Genomic DNA, 20,056 nt, shown 5'->3' with positions numbered 1-20,056 from the left:
TTCCCAGAAGTTTTGCATCATAGGTCCTGAATTAGGACAGGCTGTAACAGCTGAGAGATTTCAAGCTTTACCTGAATAGTTGTATCCTGCACTTTAAATAGCTGTATCCCTAGTTTTAACGCTACAAATAAAAATGTCAAAATTCAACAAAACACCTAGCAGTATCTGCTTGAAACTGAGGCCAGATAGGATGCACCCCCCTTCATTTCAAAAAGTGCTTATGGTCATTTAAATTGATGGCTATTTTACTGCTCATCAAAGCATGCAAGAGGAGGGATGATCATTTTACGAAGATAGGTACAAATGGATCTAACAAAGATCATCTCGCTTGGTGTCACACGTGGTGGCCTTCAGAGAGTGTATTTCCCTTTCTCTTCCATAGCCTGACAGTTACCAGGTGCCCTTTAATCATTACCTAGCTAAAGTGAACATAAGCAACTCATTTAATCTTTGCTCATAAATCCTCCCATTTTTCATTATTGCTTTTGCTTTCCTCTGAAGCCAAACCAGTTTATTAATACCTTTTTAGGTTTGGTTTGCGTTCTTTCATCAGAGCTCCCTGATGTCACACCCACACAGATCCCCTGACTTCAATCCCCATTTGACATGGCTGAAAATCTGGCCACCACTAAATCGCTCCCACCCTTTCCTGGTTCTTCCAATGTGTCCCTCCATCCTCAAATCTCCCTTCCCAAGCACTTGTTCTCTACCTCCTTCCATTCAGTCCTTCAGCTCTGAAGACACATCTATCAGGCTTGAGTAAACTGGTGGTCATTCTCCCAAAAGTGAGTTACTTGTGAAGCTAAACTGACGCGTCACTTTAAGATTGCTGACATCTTCTGGGTGTTGCTCTCCTCCTTTCCTCAGATATTTAGATTGTCCACACTACTGCAATTACAAATTTTGGTATTTTAAAATATCATCCATGGACAAAAACTGTTAATACTGCATTAAGACAAATGGAGTAGTTTAAGAATCTCTGCAAATCTAGCAAATACAAATACAATAGTTCCACCTGGCTTCTTCTCTCTAAGGTTTCAGCTGTAACTACAACAAGTTTTAAAAAGTAAAAAGCGATCTGGAAAACAGACGGAGAGTCTTCAATTAAAACAAAAAACAGGTTACTGAGTCAGCAGGACTCTGCCTAGTTTGATCTCACCCTTCCTTTGTACGCTGTCTATTCAGACTGAAAGTTCCTTGGGGCATGGATGGGATTTTATCTTTTCAATGGTCCATAAAGCCTTTCACCCATTGTTACAGGTACACAGGGAAAAAAAATAATGTTATCTTTAGCTCTGCAGCAGATTACTCAGAATCCGTCAGCTTGGCTCCACCAATACCCTTTACCTATCTGTGAAAGGTAGACTTTTAAGCAGATGAGGTTCAAGACTACTTTTAATTTAATAGCATCAGCATAACCTTTCAGTAAGACAAGCAGGTACCCCAGAAATGGAGTCCCAGGAAATCAGGAGAGTTTTATTAATCAAAGACAAATACATAGTTAGAACATCCTTCCTCCAGTGCTTTCTCAGTTGTTTTATACTAATAAGCTCCTCGGGGTAAGGCCCATCCTCTCTCTTGATCAGAATCCAACATTCTAGCAGGCCTCTGGAAATAGTATCTGAAGGACTGCAGTGGGAGACAGGGCTGGTGGTTTTTGCTTCCTGCTGAACAAAGACTCTACCTTGTGGTGAATCGCATGTGAAAACTTGGACAAATTGTATCAGTAAATACCTGTACATCTTTCCTGTTGCAATTTAACACGATCCTAATGAAAGCACGCAAGCTTCTGATGGAAAACCAAAGGTCTATTTTCCCATCGAGGCATGGGGGATTTACATTATAATCCCCATTAGCATTGATAGAAATTACCCATGTAAATCTACCACAGGTACTGGAAATGGGAAAAGAGACCACCAATATTTCAAATCAAAGCAGAGTTCTACTGACTTCATACATATTCATGAGGGTTTTTTATTTTCTTTCTATCCTCCCTCTTCTTGATCAGTCACTGTGTTGTAAGAAACACCTTGTAGAGTGTTCTCAGCCATTGTTCCAAGCACTATCTTCATCATTTTTAGAGGACAAAAGCAACCCTTTTCAACTTGTTATAAATCAATTTTTAATTTTAAAAGGAGAACAGACTTTTTATTTTTATGAAGGAGTCTTTAAAGAGCCATCTCCCTCTCTTTTGGAAACTAGCCAGCAAGCAAATTTGATAGCGGCTTGCATGATTGAGAGAAGGAGATGACACAAACATGTTGGTTGCTTGCCCCCTGTGAGCAGCCAGAGGCCCAGGACAGTGGTTCCTGCAGCTGGATCTGCTGAGAGCGAATTCACCTCCTGTAACACTGCTACCACCAGTTTATATTTGAAAAGCATGCAAGTGCAGTCCATTCAAAACAATCTTGACACAACGAGAAAGCAATTCACAGCTGCTGCACCGCTGCCGAATCTGCTACAGAACGCAAGAAACGAAACTAAAACGTTTTAGACAGACTCTGTGCGTTTGCTGTCTCTAACAGGGCAGACATGCAACCCACCGTCCGCAGTCCCAGGAGGCTGCCACTACACACAGTGGGTCACAGACGTCTACCTAACAGCCTGACGTGTGGAACCGCCGTCTTAAATTTGGTTTGGAATAAACCACTTGGCTTTTCAAGTATGTTCCTACTCTCCCCTCTGCTGCAGCAATGCCTGGACTCCCCCATTCCTCCTTTTCTCTCTTTGCCTGTTTTTGCCAATACCTTTTTCACCACTGGTTTCTACACCAGCACCTATTAAACATTCATTCCAGCTGCTCCTTTACCATGTGCGTAGATAACCACACCAGTCAGACGGACGTAGATGCCTATTATATTCACATGTAAGTACTTCAGCCAGCCTACAACATGCAGCTAGGCTTCCTATACAGTATCCATCCACAACGGACAGAAACAGTTTCTGGACTCAGACCGCCAGCTGTAGATGCCTGGACATGTCCCCAGGGATGACCTAGGCCTGACAGCCCACAGGATTAAGCTTACGTTTGCAGTTTTTGCTGTGATGAGTTTAATATGCTCACAGATTTGCTGTGATGAGTTTGAACACCATGGTAAGCACCAAGGAGTAGTATTTCCCTTGATGTATTGTTTAGCATCTCTACACTCAGCTTTTAAGGGCTCTGTCCACCCTCCAAGTAACACCTAAAATACCGAGTGAGATGCTCAGGCTCCTACTGCGAAGGATGGGGGAAATCAGGCATGCTACGATGGCCTCCTAAAAGAGCTGCGTGCTGGGTGAGGAGCAGTTTCGGAGCTTGCTCACAGCCCAGAAATGCATCAAAAATTTTCCTTTCCTAGATACCAGGCTTTGGAGCCAAAGCAGCAAAACTGTCTGGCAGGATCGCAACACCCCACCAGAGGCAGACACCTCTAACCACGAGCTACGCAGACGTCTTTTCAGAGGTGACCAGAGGAGAGGGCCCACACCCATCTTTTGTATAATAACCTAGAAGACCGCATTCCTTTCTGCAGCAGGCCAGCGGCAGAGGGAGGGGTGGAAGGTGCACTTCCCCACGAGCTGGGAGCTTGGGCATTCCTCCGGACCAGCCCAGGAGGTCGCCCAACCCAACCCTTCTACTGTCTCACAGATCGTTCTAACCTGTAGGAGATCATAAATCAGCTGAACCCTTCGTCCTCGTCCAAAAAAATTGACATGCTGACATTTTTCTGCATATGGGGTGAAATCCTGTCAACGTGTTTTAGCTCACACGCTGAATCAGGCCCCTGAGGGGATGGAGGTGCTGCTCTACCTACTTTCTCGATCCAGAAACTAGGCACCTAATCTGTGCAGGCTCGGGCACCTCTGTGCACGCAGAGAACCGTCCCTGGGGCTCTTGGGGCAAAGAGGGAGATGTGTGACAAATTTTGGGTCCTTCCACCTTTAGAAGGTTGCTAGGATTTTGAGAGCATAGTTTTAGACTTGGATGTTAAATCCCATGAAGTGTTTTCCCCCTCTCCTTGGCACCTGCATCTTTAAAAAAACCCCACAACTATTTTTTGTATTCTAAAATAAATAAAACTAGCGTGACTTACTGCAACATCTTTCTCCAGGTCACCTGGTACCTCTGTGTGAATCACTGTCTCTACAGAGAAACAGTCAATCTGGTAAAACCTAGGGCTGTATGGTTTTTAGTGCAGCAGCAGTATTTCCTAAAGGACAGTACTGGAATAGTAATAGTCTTGGGGTTTTTTTTTAATCTGTTACTAGCAACAAGAACTTGTATGCCCTTAGTGAAGGACGCACAGCAGATGCTCCTATTGGGAAGTACGAACACCTTCAGAATCAACTGCAAATTGATAATGTTTTCAAATGCAATTTCACAATTTTTTACTTTCCAGAATTTAGAACTGAGGTACCTCTTTAATCTAACCACCACCCCCCTCCCCCCAAATTTAGGGTTGAAGAGCAGGAGAAAGACTTCCTGAATTGAGTTTGGATCGTTAAAGAAGACCTTCAGCAATCTGGCAGTAAAACCTCCATTCTCTGGGACTTCAAACAACAAGTGAAAAGCATTTTAAGGGCACGCTGCCATCTACTTTAGGGCAGAATTCTCTGCCAGCACAAGATGGACCACGCTCTAGTACACGCTGTTCACAGGTAGACTCCCATCATTTCTTTTCTCCAGCGGTATCATCAGAATAAACGCGTTGAGGCTTTTGTATGGGGCCAGTTATGAGGCTGATGCCGTCCCCTTATGAAAGTCAGTAGAATCCTGCTCCACAAGTGGTGTCACAAGCGCGCTACATTACTCATTGCAAAGAGGAGGGGTAGAGGTTGACATTTAATTAGCTATGAATTTAATAACAATGGCAAAAGCTGTTTTAACAAGCACCATATAGAAATTAAGCCTGTAACAGCATTGAGTAGTTCTGTCCTATCACCAGGAATCCATTTTAAAAGCTAAGACAGATGGTAGCAGAACGCACCGTGCCCACTTTCGCACCTTTTCAGAGTGATAACTATGTGCTCATTTTGTAGACTCTGAACTGTAACTCATTTCAGTGCAGCGGTACAATAAATCATCACAACAAAGGCAGAAATTTAGTACAGTACAAGGAGAGGAAGAAAAAAAAAGTACTTTTCTCAGTATCTAATGCAGATCATACCATTGGATGTCACGGTTCGCGTTTGATTTTGGAACGTTTTGGATCGAGTTCCGTACTGCCCTGAAAAATGGCTAGCTTGGGGCGGTAACTCATTCCATGCACCGCTCTGCGAAGGATGAACGCTCGCCTGGGACTCCGCAGGGGCATTCAGGCGCTGGGCCCAGGCTAAGTCTAAATCTTGGGGCTCCTCCTTCAGTTTTTCTCCTTCTTTGCCAACTCGTTGATAGATTCTTCCAGTGCTGTCATTCAGTAATCTTCTCATCCCTGTAATTTGTTTTTTAATTTCCCGGCTTTCATCTCCTAATGAAAACAGAGCCACAGTTATCACTGTAAATTAGCAAAAACAGTAATGGGTAGAGATTAGTGATTTTAGATGCCAACAAGAGTTGGAGTACAAAAATAAATAAATAAAGACCAGAAAGAAAAGAGATGGTTGAGCGGTCGGTTGGTATGTACCAGGCTATGCTTTAACACAGCGATGGTTGAAAGACCTGCTGAACTTGGCTTTCTTCATGCCGTTTCTAAAGCTTTGATGAGTAAGATTATTTGAAACTGCTCTAGCTATTATTATTTCCTTCTGGAGAAAAATAAACCACCCATTTAAGAGACTGACCCTGTTCAGGCATTGACATCAGTGGATATTTTCCCAAGTAAAGCCTAAAGGATCAGACCCTTTTTATATCAGCTTGCTACATGCTGAAGGATGGATCCTACAAAGAAAAAACACAAAAAGCACCACACGCACAGAGCAACACTGCATCTATTGATTTTAATGAACAGGATCAGTTTCTCAGTCCACAGAATTTAATAATACTGGATTGTACACGAATAAATTAAAAAGCAGCTAATATGTGTATAACCATATGTAGCTTAACTGCTGGATGTCTTAAAAATGTAGATTACGAAAACAAAATGAAAATATATACAAGAAAAATGAGATTGTTCCAAATAAATTCAGGACATTTAAATAATAACAATTACATACTTTAGTACTCCTGGCACCACTTAAGTATTAATTTCACATATGAAACTGCTGATTGCACAATGAATAATGTGTTTTGGGCAGATAGCAGCTATTTTGCTCGTTAAAGCACACATTACAATTCACTAGAAATAAGGAAGTATTCATAGCCCCTTCTGAAGTAAGTAGTGTCTATTTTTTTTACTGGTAATAGAAAAATCAAACATCCTAAGCAAATGGAATAACAAAGATTGAGAAATTGATGAATCAACCTTCCTTTATAGTATACTTGATACAGCAATACTTGGTATCCTCTATTCAATTCATATTCTTGCTTCCCAGAATAAACCTATTTTTGGCAAAGCGACAGCGCAAAGTAAACTTCGGAAGAAGAAGAAAAAAATTACACTCCAAAAACCAAGACGCCACGTGCATCGTCCCTGGTTCAAGGAGGTATCTGAAAGCGTGCTAACGCCGGGCACGTGAACAATTTGACCAACTCAACAGCGTTATCCAAGCTGCCTAAGCTGAGGCAGCCGGCGAAACCGGGCAGCCGAGAGAGCAGCAACCGCCTCCCCAGCAGGGGCCAAGCTCCGCGCGGCCGGGACATGCGGCAAGCCCGGCGTACCCCGTACCCGAAGAGGGAGTTTTCGCTCCAGGAGGAGAAGCAGCAGAACGGGAGATGAGCTGTACGATCCGCTCCAGCCTCTGCTGCATCAGAGCATCTCCCGCTCGACCTGGCACATCGGCTCCCTGGGCCGGTGCCAGCTGGCTCCAGCCCGCTCCCACCCAGCGCCGAGAGTGGGCGGATGGCAAGAGAGCTCCGAGGCCAACCTTAGAAAAATATTGGTCAACCCCATGCAGCCGTACTCCAGCACCGCTTCCACTCCAGCTGAAGCGGTGAGAAAAGCCCTTCTGCAGGGGAAGTTCTGCTTTGTATTTATCTTGTTGGTTTGCTCGCGGATTTGCGCGTGTGGGTGTGATTTAATTAACAGATCACAGCACCAATTCGTTTAAAATGACTCTTTTCAGCCCCAACCCAACCAGGGGTTGACTGTTTGCGGTTCCCAACCTCGAGAAGCCGTGGAATACTGCTGGGCTCCAGTTATCGGGATACTCAGACCTGTACACTGATGACAGCCTTTCCCCTGGACGTGGCTGTATCTGCCCATACCCAAGCTCCAAACGCTCCCACGACGATGGAGCGTGAAGCACTCCCTCACCGTCGCACCATTCAGCAGTACACCAGGCTCTCACAGTTTTATGTCGGCAATTTGGATTTGTATTCAATCACAAAATGTATCTGAATATCAAAAGGGAAGCTTCCCACCCACCTCCTCCAGTCAGGTGTAGTGACTGCATCCTTGTCCAACACAATGTTGGAAAGATTAAATTTCCCTTACCCAATTACATAAAATATTAATGTTCACTGAACTCACTCGGCCTTGATTCGGGTCCCTTGTTCCTTCACATAGAGGCCTCCCCATACAGTGACATAAGCATACTTACTTGAAAATAGAAAAAAAAACCCCATATTTGTGTTACAGCAAACCCTGAACTCGTGTCCTACGTAAGTGTCTTTGTGTTCAGGTAGCTCCCTACTCTAAACTGGGAAATTCCCCCTCTGTAAGCTTGTTTATTGGGTTTTTTGGGGGGTTTTTAGGGTTTTTTTTATTTGGGTTTTTGGTGGTGGTAGTTTTCTGTTCGGGTTTTTTTGTTGGTGTGTCATCCATATTCCCCCCCCCCCCCCCCAATATATCTTCTGTTTTGCAAAGAAGGGGACTAAAAACATACAGGCTATGAGCCTGACTTAGTCTTCAGCGCAAGTTTATATCCCCCCTCTCCCAGTTACGACTTTTTACAGCTTTTAGTTTGTAACTGGCCACTGACAGCGGCACCCTTCCCGACAGGCGCAGAGCGCAGCTGACGCTGCACCCTCTGACTCCGCGGGCAGGCGCGACACCAGTAACACCGCTCACTTCTTGCTCCCTGCTTATTTCAGTTGGCTGTTAGCTCTAGAGCCCGCTGACAGTGTTTTGTTATTGGCTATTCCACTGCTGATGATTTTCACAGATAATAACCATGTAATTTAAAAACAAAAAAAAGGAAGATGAGGCACAGAGAGAAAACCAAACAGCTCGAGCTACCACGTCCTACGGAAGAGCCAGCCTTCCTTTTGAAATGCTGAATGGGATCATCAAGCACCAAAACAACAGTTTATTACATAAAAATTTGTATTACCTATCTGGGAAAAGCCCCCTGAGATAGATGCAGAGGCCCGAGAGGAGCTGCGCACACTTCAGGCTCTCCCCGCACCCCCGCAGACGTACCAGGGGTCCCCACCTCTCCCGAGGACACGGGGATGTCCCCGACCGGCAGGCTACAGGTTTTGTCCATTTGGATTCCCCACGTAACCCCTTTGGCTTTATCTGAAAACAAGGAATTTACTTGCAAACACTACTCAAAACAGATAAGCATGGCAAATTACAAGCCTGTTTAGGAACTTGTATGTAAAGACGATAATAGTTGTAACAAAAACATATTAGCAGTTTTTAAAAATAATACTACAGTTGTTTCTTTGATGGCCCCTTACAGACAACTTCTTTTTTCCACATGGCCTGACTGTAATCTTATAAAACAAAAAAGTCAAACCAATTCAAAATGGCCCTCCTAAATACTACTTCAAATATTCATAAAAAGTAATTTCCCCAAAACTCATTTCAATCTCTTTCCCTGCTGAAAGTGTGCACGGTATAAAAACTTCCTGCTTTGAAAGTTATAAAAACGTTGAAAATTACAAATGCACAAATGTAAACCAGAACTGTGCTAGGAGGAAGCAGCATCCACATGCTAAGCGTGCACCTGTCTGAAGCAACAGACCTGTAAACCACTCCAGACAACAAATTACAGACAATTCATTAATTCCATTCTTTGCCCCCTATGCCTGACCATATTTTCACTGTTATGATTATTAAACTTAATGTAAATATAGCACACTGCCTACAAACGAGTTCTTATACTTTTCCAGATAATTTGTCAAATATTATCATAGTGCTACAAAGAATTATAAAATTATATGCAACCATATCCATATGTTAAAACATTAATTCTATTCCAGTAGTGGTAACCACATTCATAATTAATATATGTGTTTTGAAGTGTATAAATGAGTGAATAAAGGTTGGACAATCATCTGTATTTGATGTTTTCTTCCTTTGACTTATATAAAAAATCATCATGTTCTCTCGGTCCGATATTTTGCAATTTCTTTATTTTTAACACTTACGTTTCTCATGTTTTGGGAAATATTCATGAGTAGTTGACTTTATTAATACAGTTTGATTCTTCTATGAATCAGTGTCTAATTTTATGTTGTGTTGTGTTTTGGTAGACGAAACTCCTACAGAAACTCTTCTTTTCTCAGCGATACAAACAGGGCTTTTTCCTCCTTCGGGCTGCCTGCTGAAGGTATTTTGTATCTCACAGATTTCCACCTTTCTGTCAAACTAGGCTGAAAGCGGTGGATGAGTTCAGAAGCTATGGGGAGGGTAGGACCGGCAGCGACAGACCGCCAGACAAGCACATGCGAGCTGCCAACATTAGCCCGGTTTGTAAGGAAACAAGTCTTCAGAGGTGAGAGAAAGAGGAAGCTGATGCATATGGCTTGAAAGCGCAATAAAAAATAGTAAATAATTGCAACAGGTTATATCATCAAACGCATGAAATGCCAGTTTATTAGACACCACGTGAATGCTGCCCTTCCTGGAAGGGGGCCAGCAAGACGCGGCTGCCGTGTTTGAAGATTTTGTAAGGGCTCATGCAGAGCAGCTCAGGGAACCGGGAGGCACGTGCGTGCAGGGCACACGTCTCCGCTGCACAGCCAGGCTGAACTCAGCAAAACACCTTTTTGGCGTGTTCTACGGTATTCAAGTACCTCCTTTAAAAGACAGTTATCCTAGAACGGAGCTAAGCACCCCTTCTCAGCAAAACGATGCCCACATCAGACCTTAACTTTCAAAACTCAAGATGTTTTTGCCACTGTCATCTCATACCACAAGTGGTCCTGAAATAGAAAACTGTGAAGGTCAGCATGGGGAAAATAGAGAGGCCATGTGCATGATTCCTTATTGGATCCAAGGTTTCCTAAATCACACAGAAAGTTGTTGTGACTGCTCTGTGGATAATCTGAATCGGGCATCTGTGCAGCTGAACTGATGGGGTAAGCACGCGTTTCTCAAGTAAGTGATCCCCAGTCTTAGTCGCCATATAAGAACCTGTACTGAACAAGTAACACAGGCAACAACACGCTTTGCAAATTAAAAACCTAAACCCCAAGTCAGCAGGGAGAGCAGCGGTCATGAACCATGTCAGAGGGTCATGCAAGCAACACGAGTTATGAGCCGCGGACTTCGACTTCCCTAAGCTAACACATAGGTACATTTAAGCTGTCTTAGCTGAGGCATCTTAGCAGTGCTCTAAAATGTCATTTAAAAGCAATTACCTATATTCATGTCACCACAGAAAGCATAAAGACTATACCTGCAGGAAAACTGCATCACCCCCAACTTAGCCCGCCTACTCCCAACCCAAGCATGGAAGCACGTGGCTGACCGACACCCCTGCCTAGGACGAGACACAGAAAGTTAAGAAGCATCACAAACACTCATGTAAGCAAAGCAATTTGCAGCATCAAAACACGCATCAGACCTTGGGACCATTCAGGATTTCTCCGGAAGCCGGATCAGCCTGAGTGGGCCAGCCACCACCACCACCACAAAATAACTCTTTCAAAGAGCTTGGTCAAACGGTTTCAGAACACCCAACAGGAGCAGATACAGAAGCGTAAGTTCCACGCTTCCAAGCCACACCACAACAGCTAAATCACTCAGGAAAGCTAAACCACTCAGGCAAGGACAAGTGAGCAACTGTTCAATAAATGTATACGTTAACAGGGTCATACAGTTTAAAAAATAATAACAGATAAGCCAAAAACTTCCCCCAGGTCTTGGAAGTATCTCAGGTCAGGATCATGCTTCAGTCCCAAAGGGAAACGCTTTACAAAGTCAGATTATTGGAGAACACAGAGAGATAAAATAACTTTTATGCAGTCTTACTTACAGAAGCTACTTTTGCAGCAATCAGACTTGGGATATAATTATATTAAAAGTAACAAGTAACTTCAGAGACTTGTGTTAAGTCAACTTTCTCCTTGTGAATAAATTGCAAAGGATATTATTTCTGGGACAGAATAAATTCTTGAAATTAGTGAGTAACTTATGCATCGCTCCCCTGCTCCGAGAACACATTATTTATTTTTACCGTGACATAGCGAAGTTATTAATCTGCTGCCTTCCATTTCAGCAATGCGAAATGCTGTAAAATGCACAGACACCTGCATTACAGTACATTTCAGTTCCACTTTATATCAGTCATAAACATCTCTGTTTTGGACATCTCTTCAAAACAAATGCTCCAAGCACACTGTGCGTAGCATTCGATTTTATGAAACTATAAAAGTTCTTCACTGTTAATTACACAGACAAATGTCTCATCACACATTTGGTTACCAGGATAATATAATTAGTTTTCTACATTAACCTTTCAAACATGGAGCCTGAATTTCAAGTTGAAAGCATTGTAAAAACACGCGATCTGGAGGTATATTATATTTCCACTTTTTTTGTGATGATAATAAAACACTAAGACTGGAAAGAAAAAAAAAAAATCTGTGTGGCTTATGCAAAAGGTATTTTTTTATAGACACGCTGGGTTTAACCAGCATTGTCCACAAGGTAAGGTTGTACAGTCCCCTCATGGGCTTGTCCAAGTCCGGGCTAGTGGCCCTGTGACAGAAGGTTGATGCTGATAACTGGTAGAAGCTGAGTAGGCCTGTCTTAAATCTTGCCTGTATTCAAGGTTTAAGCACTTCACCCCGGGCTGCCTCCTCCTTTGCAGTCTCTCCTGGTGTCAGATAACTAAGCCCTTTCCTTCAAAACAAAAGAGATGCCAGTCCTCATCCGCAAAACTCCGTGGGGATATTTCCCCCCCCCACATTTAGCAAACCCCTCCGCTGCATCGCACGAGCAACCTTCCGAAGCTCACCAAGCTCCATTCCGCAAGCGGTTGGGCTTTATACCATGGCAACCATCAGAGGTCACGTCCAGTACCGTGTTCCTCTAATCGCGCTGAAGCTTCCTCCAGTTTTCAGCCTCCGTTTACACAAAGCCACGTTCTGCCCCTCTCTGCTGGTGCGAAAAGAGACCATCTGGGTTCAACAGGTCTTTCCTGATGTTTGATCCCTAATTCATCTGCATGTTAAACAAACTGGATTTTTCCGATTTACGCATTCAACCTAGAAGCTGCCCTCTTCTCGACACTGCATCTCTCCAGCTTGAGTCCATCGTTCTTCACCGCACAATCAGAACACATGCACATTCCTGATAAAACTTCACTCGTTCATACACCGGGCATGAAACTTCACCTCTTCTAAAGGTGTTAGTTTCTATGATGTATCTCAGCATCCATTCACACACTAAAGGCTGCATCACATTGAGGTTTCAACAGCTGACTCCATGGATCAGTTAAAACACCTGAACTGGAGAACAAACTTGACTCTACACCAACAAGTTGGAGTGAACATCCTTCTGGGATGAATACTGGCATAAAATTATGAAATCCAAGTGAAGCAGCAATTATACCCTGAAGCTCCTTCTTAGCGGACAGGACACTGAGCTGGGGAAAGTGCTGTGATCCCACCATCCCTGAAGCACAGTATTACTCCACGCAACGTGAGTTTTTTTAAAGGAAAGCTGGAATGCCAAACGCCACTCATCCCAGATCCCAGTCGAAAGGTGGGAGCCCAGACTTCAATTGTTTTCAGATGAGTTCAGTCCCTGCCACTGCTTTCCCCACATCTCAGATCAGTGCCTTTGCCACTCGGAATCTGGATAAAAGCGGATACCAAAGTGACTTACTGAAGATTAAGTGGAGAAGGTTATGTGAGCTCTGAGTAACTTACCGAATTGAACCCAACCCCCAAGGAGAGGGAAATAAAAAAAAAAGCTTAGCCTATAAATCTTGCCTGGTCATATGTCATTCAGTCTTATCAACGCCAACACGCTTTGAGGAAATCTGAAAGCTGGACGCACAGGACATCACCAGGAAACAGCACCTTTTCCTTTTTATAGCAGCTGAAGGTGGGCTCCCAGGACTGCAATTCTGTACTTCAGTATCCGATACAAAAGATCCTTGGTAGGACTCACATTCTTAAAGGTTAAATTCTGACCAGCTCTTGAAATCGGTCAACTTTAGGCACCTAAATGTCAGAGCACATCCAATCACGATGAAAACCTGGGCCTACTCAAACAACTCCCCAGAACAAACTCAAAGACAACACAGCCAAACCAAAATCAATCGGGCTGACTCATGGCACAGATGCCAAAGCACAGACTCCTGCACATTCTTAGAAGCATCCTGGCTTAAGCAGCTACATGTCCAACTCCTGCCAAAGCTCTGTCATGATTCAGGGTTGGAAGAGAAAGCATTCAAAATCAACCTCTGGTGGAGCTCACTCCATCAGGTTTATCAAGACTTCACCAAAAGTGCTTACAGAACACGAAATGCAGACAGAAAGCGGAGCAGCCACCTTCGCTTCTCCCTGCGAATGGGTGTAGGGAAGGAAGTACTTGCGCAAAATCCTGAAGGCGAGAAGCTGGGAAGGGAATTTAACGCAGCTCTCACCCCTGTGTAAATATTCCAACCATCGGAAGATTCCACAGCGCCCAAGACATCCTCCTAATCTCTCCGATCTGCTGCTGACCTCTAGAAGAGGATGTGGCACTAGGAATTAAGGAGACAAAGGCATTTTGTGTGCAGACTGAGTTCAGGCGCCAATTCACACACTTGCTTCTCGCTGGCTTCAGGTGACAACACCCAGACTACAGAAACCTTAAATCACCCTACAAGAGCGTATAGGCTCCCGGTGCAGCTAAGGTCAGGCAGACACCCCCAGATTTCTCGCTGCAAAGGCACCTGCTTTCTCCAAAGCCTGAGCGAGGTGTCCAAGAGGTTGTGTTATACAGCAAGAGTCATGACTGTAGCTCAAAAATCTGGCCATTACTCCTCTGAATTTTGCCCATCAGATTTTTGCCAAGAGGTGCAAGACCCAGGTGAGGTCCTAGATGTGACAGGACGGGGATGAAAGCAGGAAAGGAAGAAGCACTCTGAAGCTGAGGAGTTACACGGGACAAAAAGCACGCAGACAGGAAAGACAAAGGTTCACTGATAACCAGTCCTATCATGCTGCAGTATGTATCATGCTGCAGACTCTATATTACTTCTCTGTTTTCTTTACACATTTTTAACTGTTGATTTAATTTAATTTTGTCATGGCAGGATTAGCAGGCAGGCTACAGAGGTGAAAGGACATTACATTAAGACAGCACATTAATCCTCTATCCCACCCAAGGCAGGAGCAAAACCAAACAAATAGCAGCTTCCTGGAAATTGAATTTCTGTTATCCAGATGTCAAAGATGTAATACCCCAATTACACAAACTATTGCCAGTGAAGCATGCCAGCGAATATGCAATGTAAATGGGGTGAGCACAGAGCTGCAAAACTGCAGAGTCAGCATCTGGCTCTCTGAGTGAGTGATAATTAGCACTGTGTGTAGACACTAATAAACATTTATGTCTGAAATTACAACTTTTAGCAGTGTTAATAAAGGATATATTGGCAATTCGGAGAATAAAAGGGTCTTGAAAAGAACGTCATGTTAAACAATGGCAGGCGCTTCCTGTGCTTGCACAGATTTTTTTTCCTCCCTAATTGCAAATGGCCACGCTATGTAGCTCGGAAATTAATCAACACAAGCACATACCTAAAAAAACTGGTTGTGTTTCTTTGGTCTCCCCATTAACATCATTGCTGTAGTCAGAGATCTTATATATCTCATGATGGTAATCTGGAATGAAAAACGATAAAAAAAATTAGAACTCAAGTGATCTGGAAAAAATGAACGCTGAACACACTGCTACAGTTTTACTACATAATTTATCAATATATCTGCAGTTTATTTCATGTACATCAAATTAACCACAGAAAATGTGCTCCGTATCAGCACCTCCTAAAAAAACTTTGCTCACACTGGAGAGACTCAGCTCAAATATTTCACAGATTTTAGGGAATAGCTACGCCTGCCCTAAATTACTGTGTTCATTTTCACAGCAAATTATCCCACCAGATGCCAATTATCCAGCTTCTAGCTTTACAGATGGAAAGCAGATTTATAATGAAAACTTTACCTTCCCAGAGACCAAGGGAAACTTTCAAACTTCACCTCAATCAGAAAATCAGCAACGTACATTGGGGCTGCACTATTCAGTTAGACTGACTCATCTCAGTGTCACTGGCCTCTGAGTTCTGAAGCAGGGAGGATCAGGGACACCTTAGGATCTTCACCTACAGCAGCTACCATCTGTGATGACCCTAAGGATAAGCATTCGCATTGCATCTTCAGAGACGTTACGGGATTAAAACAAAACAAAACACCATTGCATTTTGATTTCAAATAAAAGCATATTTTGCTGTGAAGGTCTCTGCTGTAATCCCCGGCAGGTGTTCAGCAAAGCCGGAACTTTGTTTACACGTGTGTACAGAGGGTATAGTAAGTCCAAAAGAAAAGAAAAGTCTAAAGGCAGCTCCCCTGGATGCTATTTCTGACCCTGCTACTGGCACACACTTTGTCCTTTGGCAAATTGCTCAAAACCGAACAATATACTCAGTGTCTCCAAACAGCCACCTCCCCACCTAACTCCTTTAACGCCCTCCCAGTTCCCAACGGCCTCAGCTACTCCCTCCATAAACTGGTTTTCACGATTACCTGCCTGACAGAACGCGAGGTAGAGATTAACTCACGGAAGAGCGCTTTGGGGGGATTCACTTAACAGGCACCGCAGAAGCGGAGGGCGGCAGCAGCAGCTCCTCCTCCCGCGCGCAGCACACCTGCACCTCCGACAGCCCCGCCACCGCACCAGAAAGGTCTCCTGGAAGCCAAACTTCTTTTTTTTTTCTTTTTTGTAACGTGCTGTTTATTTGTACAGTGTGACTGTCTCGAGGGCACAAGTGGGGGAACAACCCAGTAAGTAAACTAGAATCGAGCCTAACACAGCGACGCAAAGGAAAGAAAAGGGCCTGGAAAGAAAATGAGGGGGGGGGAAAAAGCCACAACAGGGAGCTGGAGAGGTCAGTGACAAGGTGTTGTGCAAAGGGTTCCTCTGCCTACCAAGCACGCCCAACAAGTGAAATGATTAAAGGTGAAGTTTGAGATACGACATCCAGGAAGTAAAGGCTCCTTTCACAAGGCTAAAACGACAGGATTTATGCCGACTGCCCTCCATGGTCATCAGCTGTCCTGTTGAGGAGGACAAGTGATGGAGCGGCTTGGTGGGCGCCTGGTTGCCAGCCAAGGCGAACCCACCGCACTCTGCACTTTCATCCTCTCAAGGGCATCCAAGACCTGCTGTGAGCAAGCACGTGGAAACTAGGAATTAATTGTCCTTAGATATATAGATTACACATGGTTTCTTCTCTAGCACTTCCCTCCGTACATCCAGCTGGGCCCAATATTCTCCCGATCTATAGCTGCTGCCTGAAAGTCACCGCATTTCACCCCAGAGGCGGCTGCGTTTTAGCGCAGGAATGGATTTCCTCTCGATCTGGTCGCTACTGATCATCCGGAAACGGTGCTCTGAAGTTTTTGGGGGACAGAGTAAGCACTGCACGGGCGCACATCGTTAACAGATGGTGCGTTACCAGCGAACTGACGCGGCAGACCCTTCTCTCTTTGGTTTCCTTCTTCTGCCTCAGATGTCACAGTCCAGGCGCTGTGAAATCCGTATCACTTTCACAACAGTAAACACTGAACTGTGACATTATGGAATGACTCCTGCAAGAGGCAAAGGCCAATTACAAGAGACAACTATTTATGCATAATTATCTTTCTAATCAACTGTGATAGAAAAAGAACATGCAAGTGCAGACTCACATGCAAAATGTGATTTTTATCTCCTCCGTTCTCAAAGTACAAAGACACAATTTTCTCTCTAGGATATGTTTTTAGTGTAGCTTTCTATTTGACTTCCCACGTCCAAAAAGAAAACCCAGATAAAATAAGAACTACCAATAATGTACCATCATAATGGAATTTACCTATTAAAATGAGGTTAAATAGATTGCTTTATACACTGAGGCATATCTAAACCTGTAACGTGTGGCAAATGAGAACTTGCAAAACAGTCATCTGTTTCTGATAGCACACATACTGTTTTCACAGCTCCATTAGGACAGGAATAAAACCAAGTGTTCGATTTCAGTTTTGCTCCTCCGCACGTTTCACTTTCACCCCTCCAGGCTCCAGCCCAGTCCTGCACTAACTCTGCCTCCGAGTCTGGAGCGCCTTTGATGCTAAAGCCCCACAATCCAACCCTGTTCTCTGCGGAAATCAACACCCCTCGATCGGTTTGCCAACGCGTACGGACCTCCAAGACGTTTCAGGCAAGTCCGACTGGTCACTGCCCCTCTATTTTTTAACAGCGAGCACATGCGACGCTCCAGACCCCCCTGCGATGATACAGCAGTCGTTACTCACTATCCCTACCAAGCGAGTTTATTTCCATCCTTAAATTTCTTCGCCTCGAGCGCGATTTTGCTGCCAAGACCTCGCTCCTCAGCAAGCCCCGACACTCGCAGGCGCGTCCCCCCCTTTCCCAAGCGCGACATGACGCCCGGGCGGTCACCTGCCCCGAACTCGGCACGCAGGACACACGCGGCGTTCCATGGAGACCTTCCCGTCCAACACTTGGAGACACAAAAGGAAGAAAGATCTCAGGTCAAATCCATCGGGGCAAAAAAGACCTCGCCGGGCAGAGAAGGGATGAAGCCCCCACCGAATTCAATCCCTAAGGCTGCAAAGTCCACCTGTTAAGATGCCTACCACCGCCTGGGTCTTTTTATTATTTATTATTATTATTATTATTAAAAAAAAAAATCAACAACAAGAAGACTGAAACACTGCTTCCTCCCCGACATGAATCCAAACCCGCGATCCCTTTTGAAATCTCTTTTCCCAAAGCAAACACACCAGCCCGCGGCTCTCCCCTGCCCACGTACAATTAATTAGCTGTGTGGATTTCTTTTTAATAAAGCAACCTCTATTCGGCTTTCCTTTGAAATACGCGGACGCGCGCGGCCAAGGGGAGGGAAAAGGAAAACAACCCACCCGAAACACAATAAATCCACAGGAGTTGAATACTAAGAAGGTCCGTGGCTGCTCAAGTGGCATCATTTTTCGCTGGCTTCCCGATTTTCCCCGCTTTCCTCCCCCCCCCCCCCTCCAATAAAGCGGGATTTACCACGAAAAAAACACGATCCAACTTTTATTCCGTGCAAGATCTGCCCGGGGGAAAGGAAAATAATAATTAAAAAAAAATAATCAAAGAAGAAACATCACGTCCACCTTTCTGGGGCGGTTTGGGGACGTTTTGCTTCCCGAAACAACGCGTAACGCGCACGCAAAAAAAAAATAAAATTTAAAGAAAGAAAAAAAAAAAAGAGAGGAAAGGGGGAGGTTAACCTGAAAAATAAAATTAAACCCCCCGATGCCCGGCGCGGGGCGTTCTCGGGGAGTTGCGGCGGGGGGCGCGCAGCGGGGCGGGAGGGGCGCGGGGGCTCGGCCGTTTCGTAACGCCCCGGGGCCGAAGTCCGGGCGGGCGCCCCCGGGGCGCGGGAACAAAGCCCGGGCCGCCCCCCGCCCCGCAGCCCCCCCCGACCCCCGCCTTACCTTCGTTGATCAGTTTGAAGCTTTGGGATTTCCTGCTTCTCTTCCTCTGCGCGAACTCCATGGCGAGGGCGGGAAGGAGCGCGGCGGCCGGCGGCGGCAGGACCAAGGTCCGTCCTCTTCGCTCAGCAAAACACGCCGGGGGGGGGGGCCGGGAGACGCCGGTAAAGGGATCCGGGACAAGTTGGCTCCGGTCTTCTCCCCCTTCCTCCCGCCCCAAACTTTGAGGGGAAGCGGGGTGCGGCGGGGGGAGCCAGCGGGGGCGATGCCGGCCGCCGCCTCCGCCGCCTTCCCCCCCCCCCCGCCGGCTGCGCGGCCGCGGCCCCGGCGGCGAAGGGCGGCCCGCAGTGGCTCGCCGCCGGCTCCGAGCCCCCGGTGCCACCTGCTGGGGGAAGGCGGCACGCAGCCCGGCGCGCCCCGCGGCGCTGCCGCCAGCCCCGGCCGCAAGCCGCCGCCCCGAGGCCGGCCCGCCGCCCGCACCGCACGCAGCGGGGGAGGCGGCCGGCGGGGGCGGCGGAGAGAGGGGCTGGGAGGGCAGCGCCATTTTGTGTGTGTGTGTGCGTGTGTCCCCGTCCTCCCCGCCGCCCCCCTTGGTCTCCTCCCGCCGCCGCTTCCCCTTCCCGCCCCGTGGCTCCCCGGCGGGCAGGCGGGGTCCCCCGGCCGTCAGGGAGCCGGCGGCCGCCTCGCGGCGCGGCCTTGCTCGGAGCCGCTCCGCTGCCCGCGGGCCCCGGCGGCGGTGGGGTCCCGGGGGGCGGTGGGGGGGGCTCTTCGTGCCTGGCGGGACCGGAGCCATTCCCGGGCCGAAGTCCGGCGGGGATGGGGTCGGACTCGGCGCTGGCGGGGAAGGCGGGCAGAACCCCCGAACGGGGCATGGCTGCCGCTAACTGCTGCTTTTTACCGTGTTTTACAGTAATTATCGCAGGGATGTGCCCGAGGCCCGGAGGAGCGCGCTGAGCCGCCGGCGGGGCCGAGGGACGCCGCGCTTCGCCCACGTTGGTTCCACGCGGGCTGCCTCGGCCGTTGGCAGAGGGTCTGGGTCCGCCGGGGGAGTGGGGTCCAGCGCGGTGGTCACCAGTGGGTGACCAGGATCCCTGCCTTGAGTTATTC

The 20,056-nt window shown here is 46.3% G+C and overlaps 1 protein-coding gene across 4 annotated transcripts in view; it reads right to left on the bottom strand.

Moving 5' to 3' along the window:
- BEND7 (BEN domain containing 7) overlaps positions 1-19,037 on the bottom strand; it is a 46,474-nt gene extending 27,437 nt beyond the window's left edge. For 2 of the 4 annotated variants that reach the window (XM_075428209.1, XM_075428211.1), the window contains exons 1-3: positions 18,953-19,037; positions 14,993-15,076; positions 5,151-5,450 (exon numbers count right to left, since the gene is read on the bottom strand). In XM_075428209.1, coding sequence (XP_075284324.1) covers positions 5,151-5,450; positions 14,993-15,076; positions 18,953-19,013 — 445 coding nt within the window. In that variant the 5' untranslated portion in view covers positions 19,014-19,037. The remainder of the gene's footprint in view (positions 1-5,150; positions 5,451-14,992; positions 15,077-18,952) is intronic. The other 2 variants (XM_075428210.1, XM_075428213.1) reach the window with 2 other exon arrangements.
- Positions 19,038-20,056: the final 1,019 nt, after the last annotated feature.

The sequence above is a fragment of the Opisthocomus hoazin genome, chromosome 8 (genome assembly GCF_030867145.1).
Source record: "Opisthocomus hoazin isolate bOpiHoa1 chromosome 8, bOpiHoa1.hap1, whole genome shotgun sequence".
NCBI classification, from domain to species: Eukaryota; Metazoa; Chordata; class Aves; order Opisthocomiformes; family Opisthocomidae; genus Opisthocomus; species Opisthocomus hoazin.
This window is presented reverse-complemented; position numbering and strand designations above follow the sequence as displayed.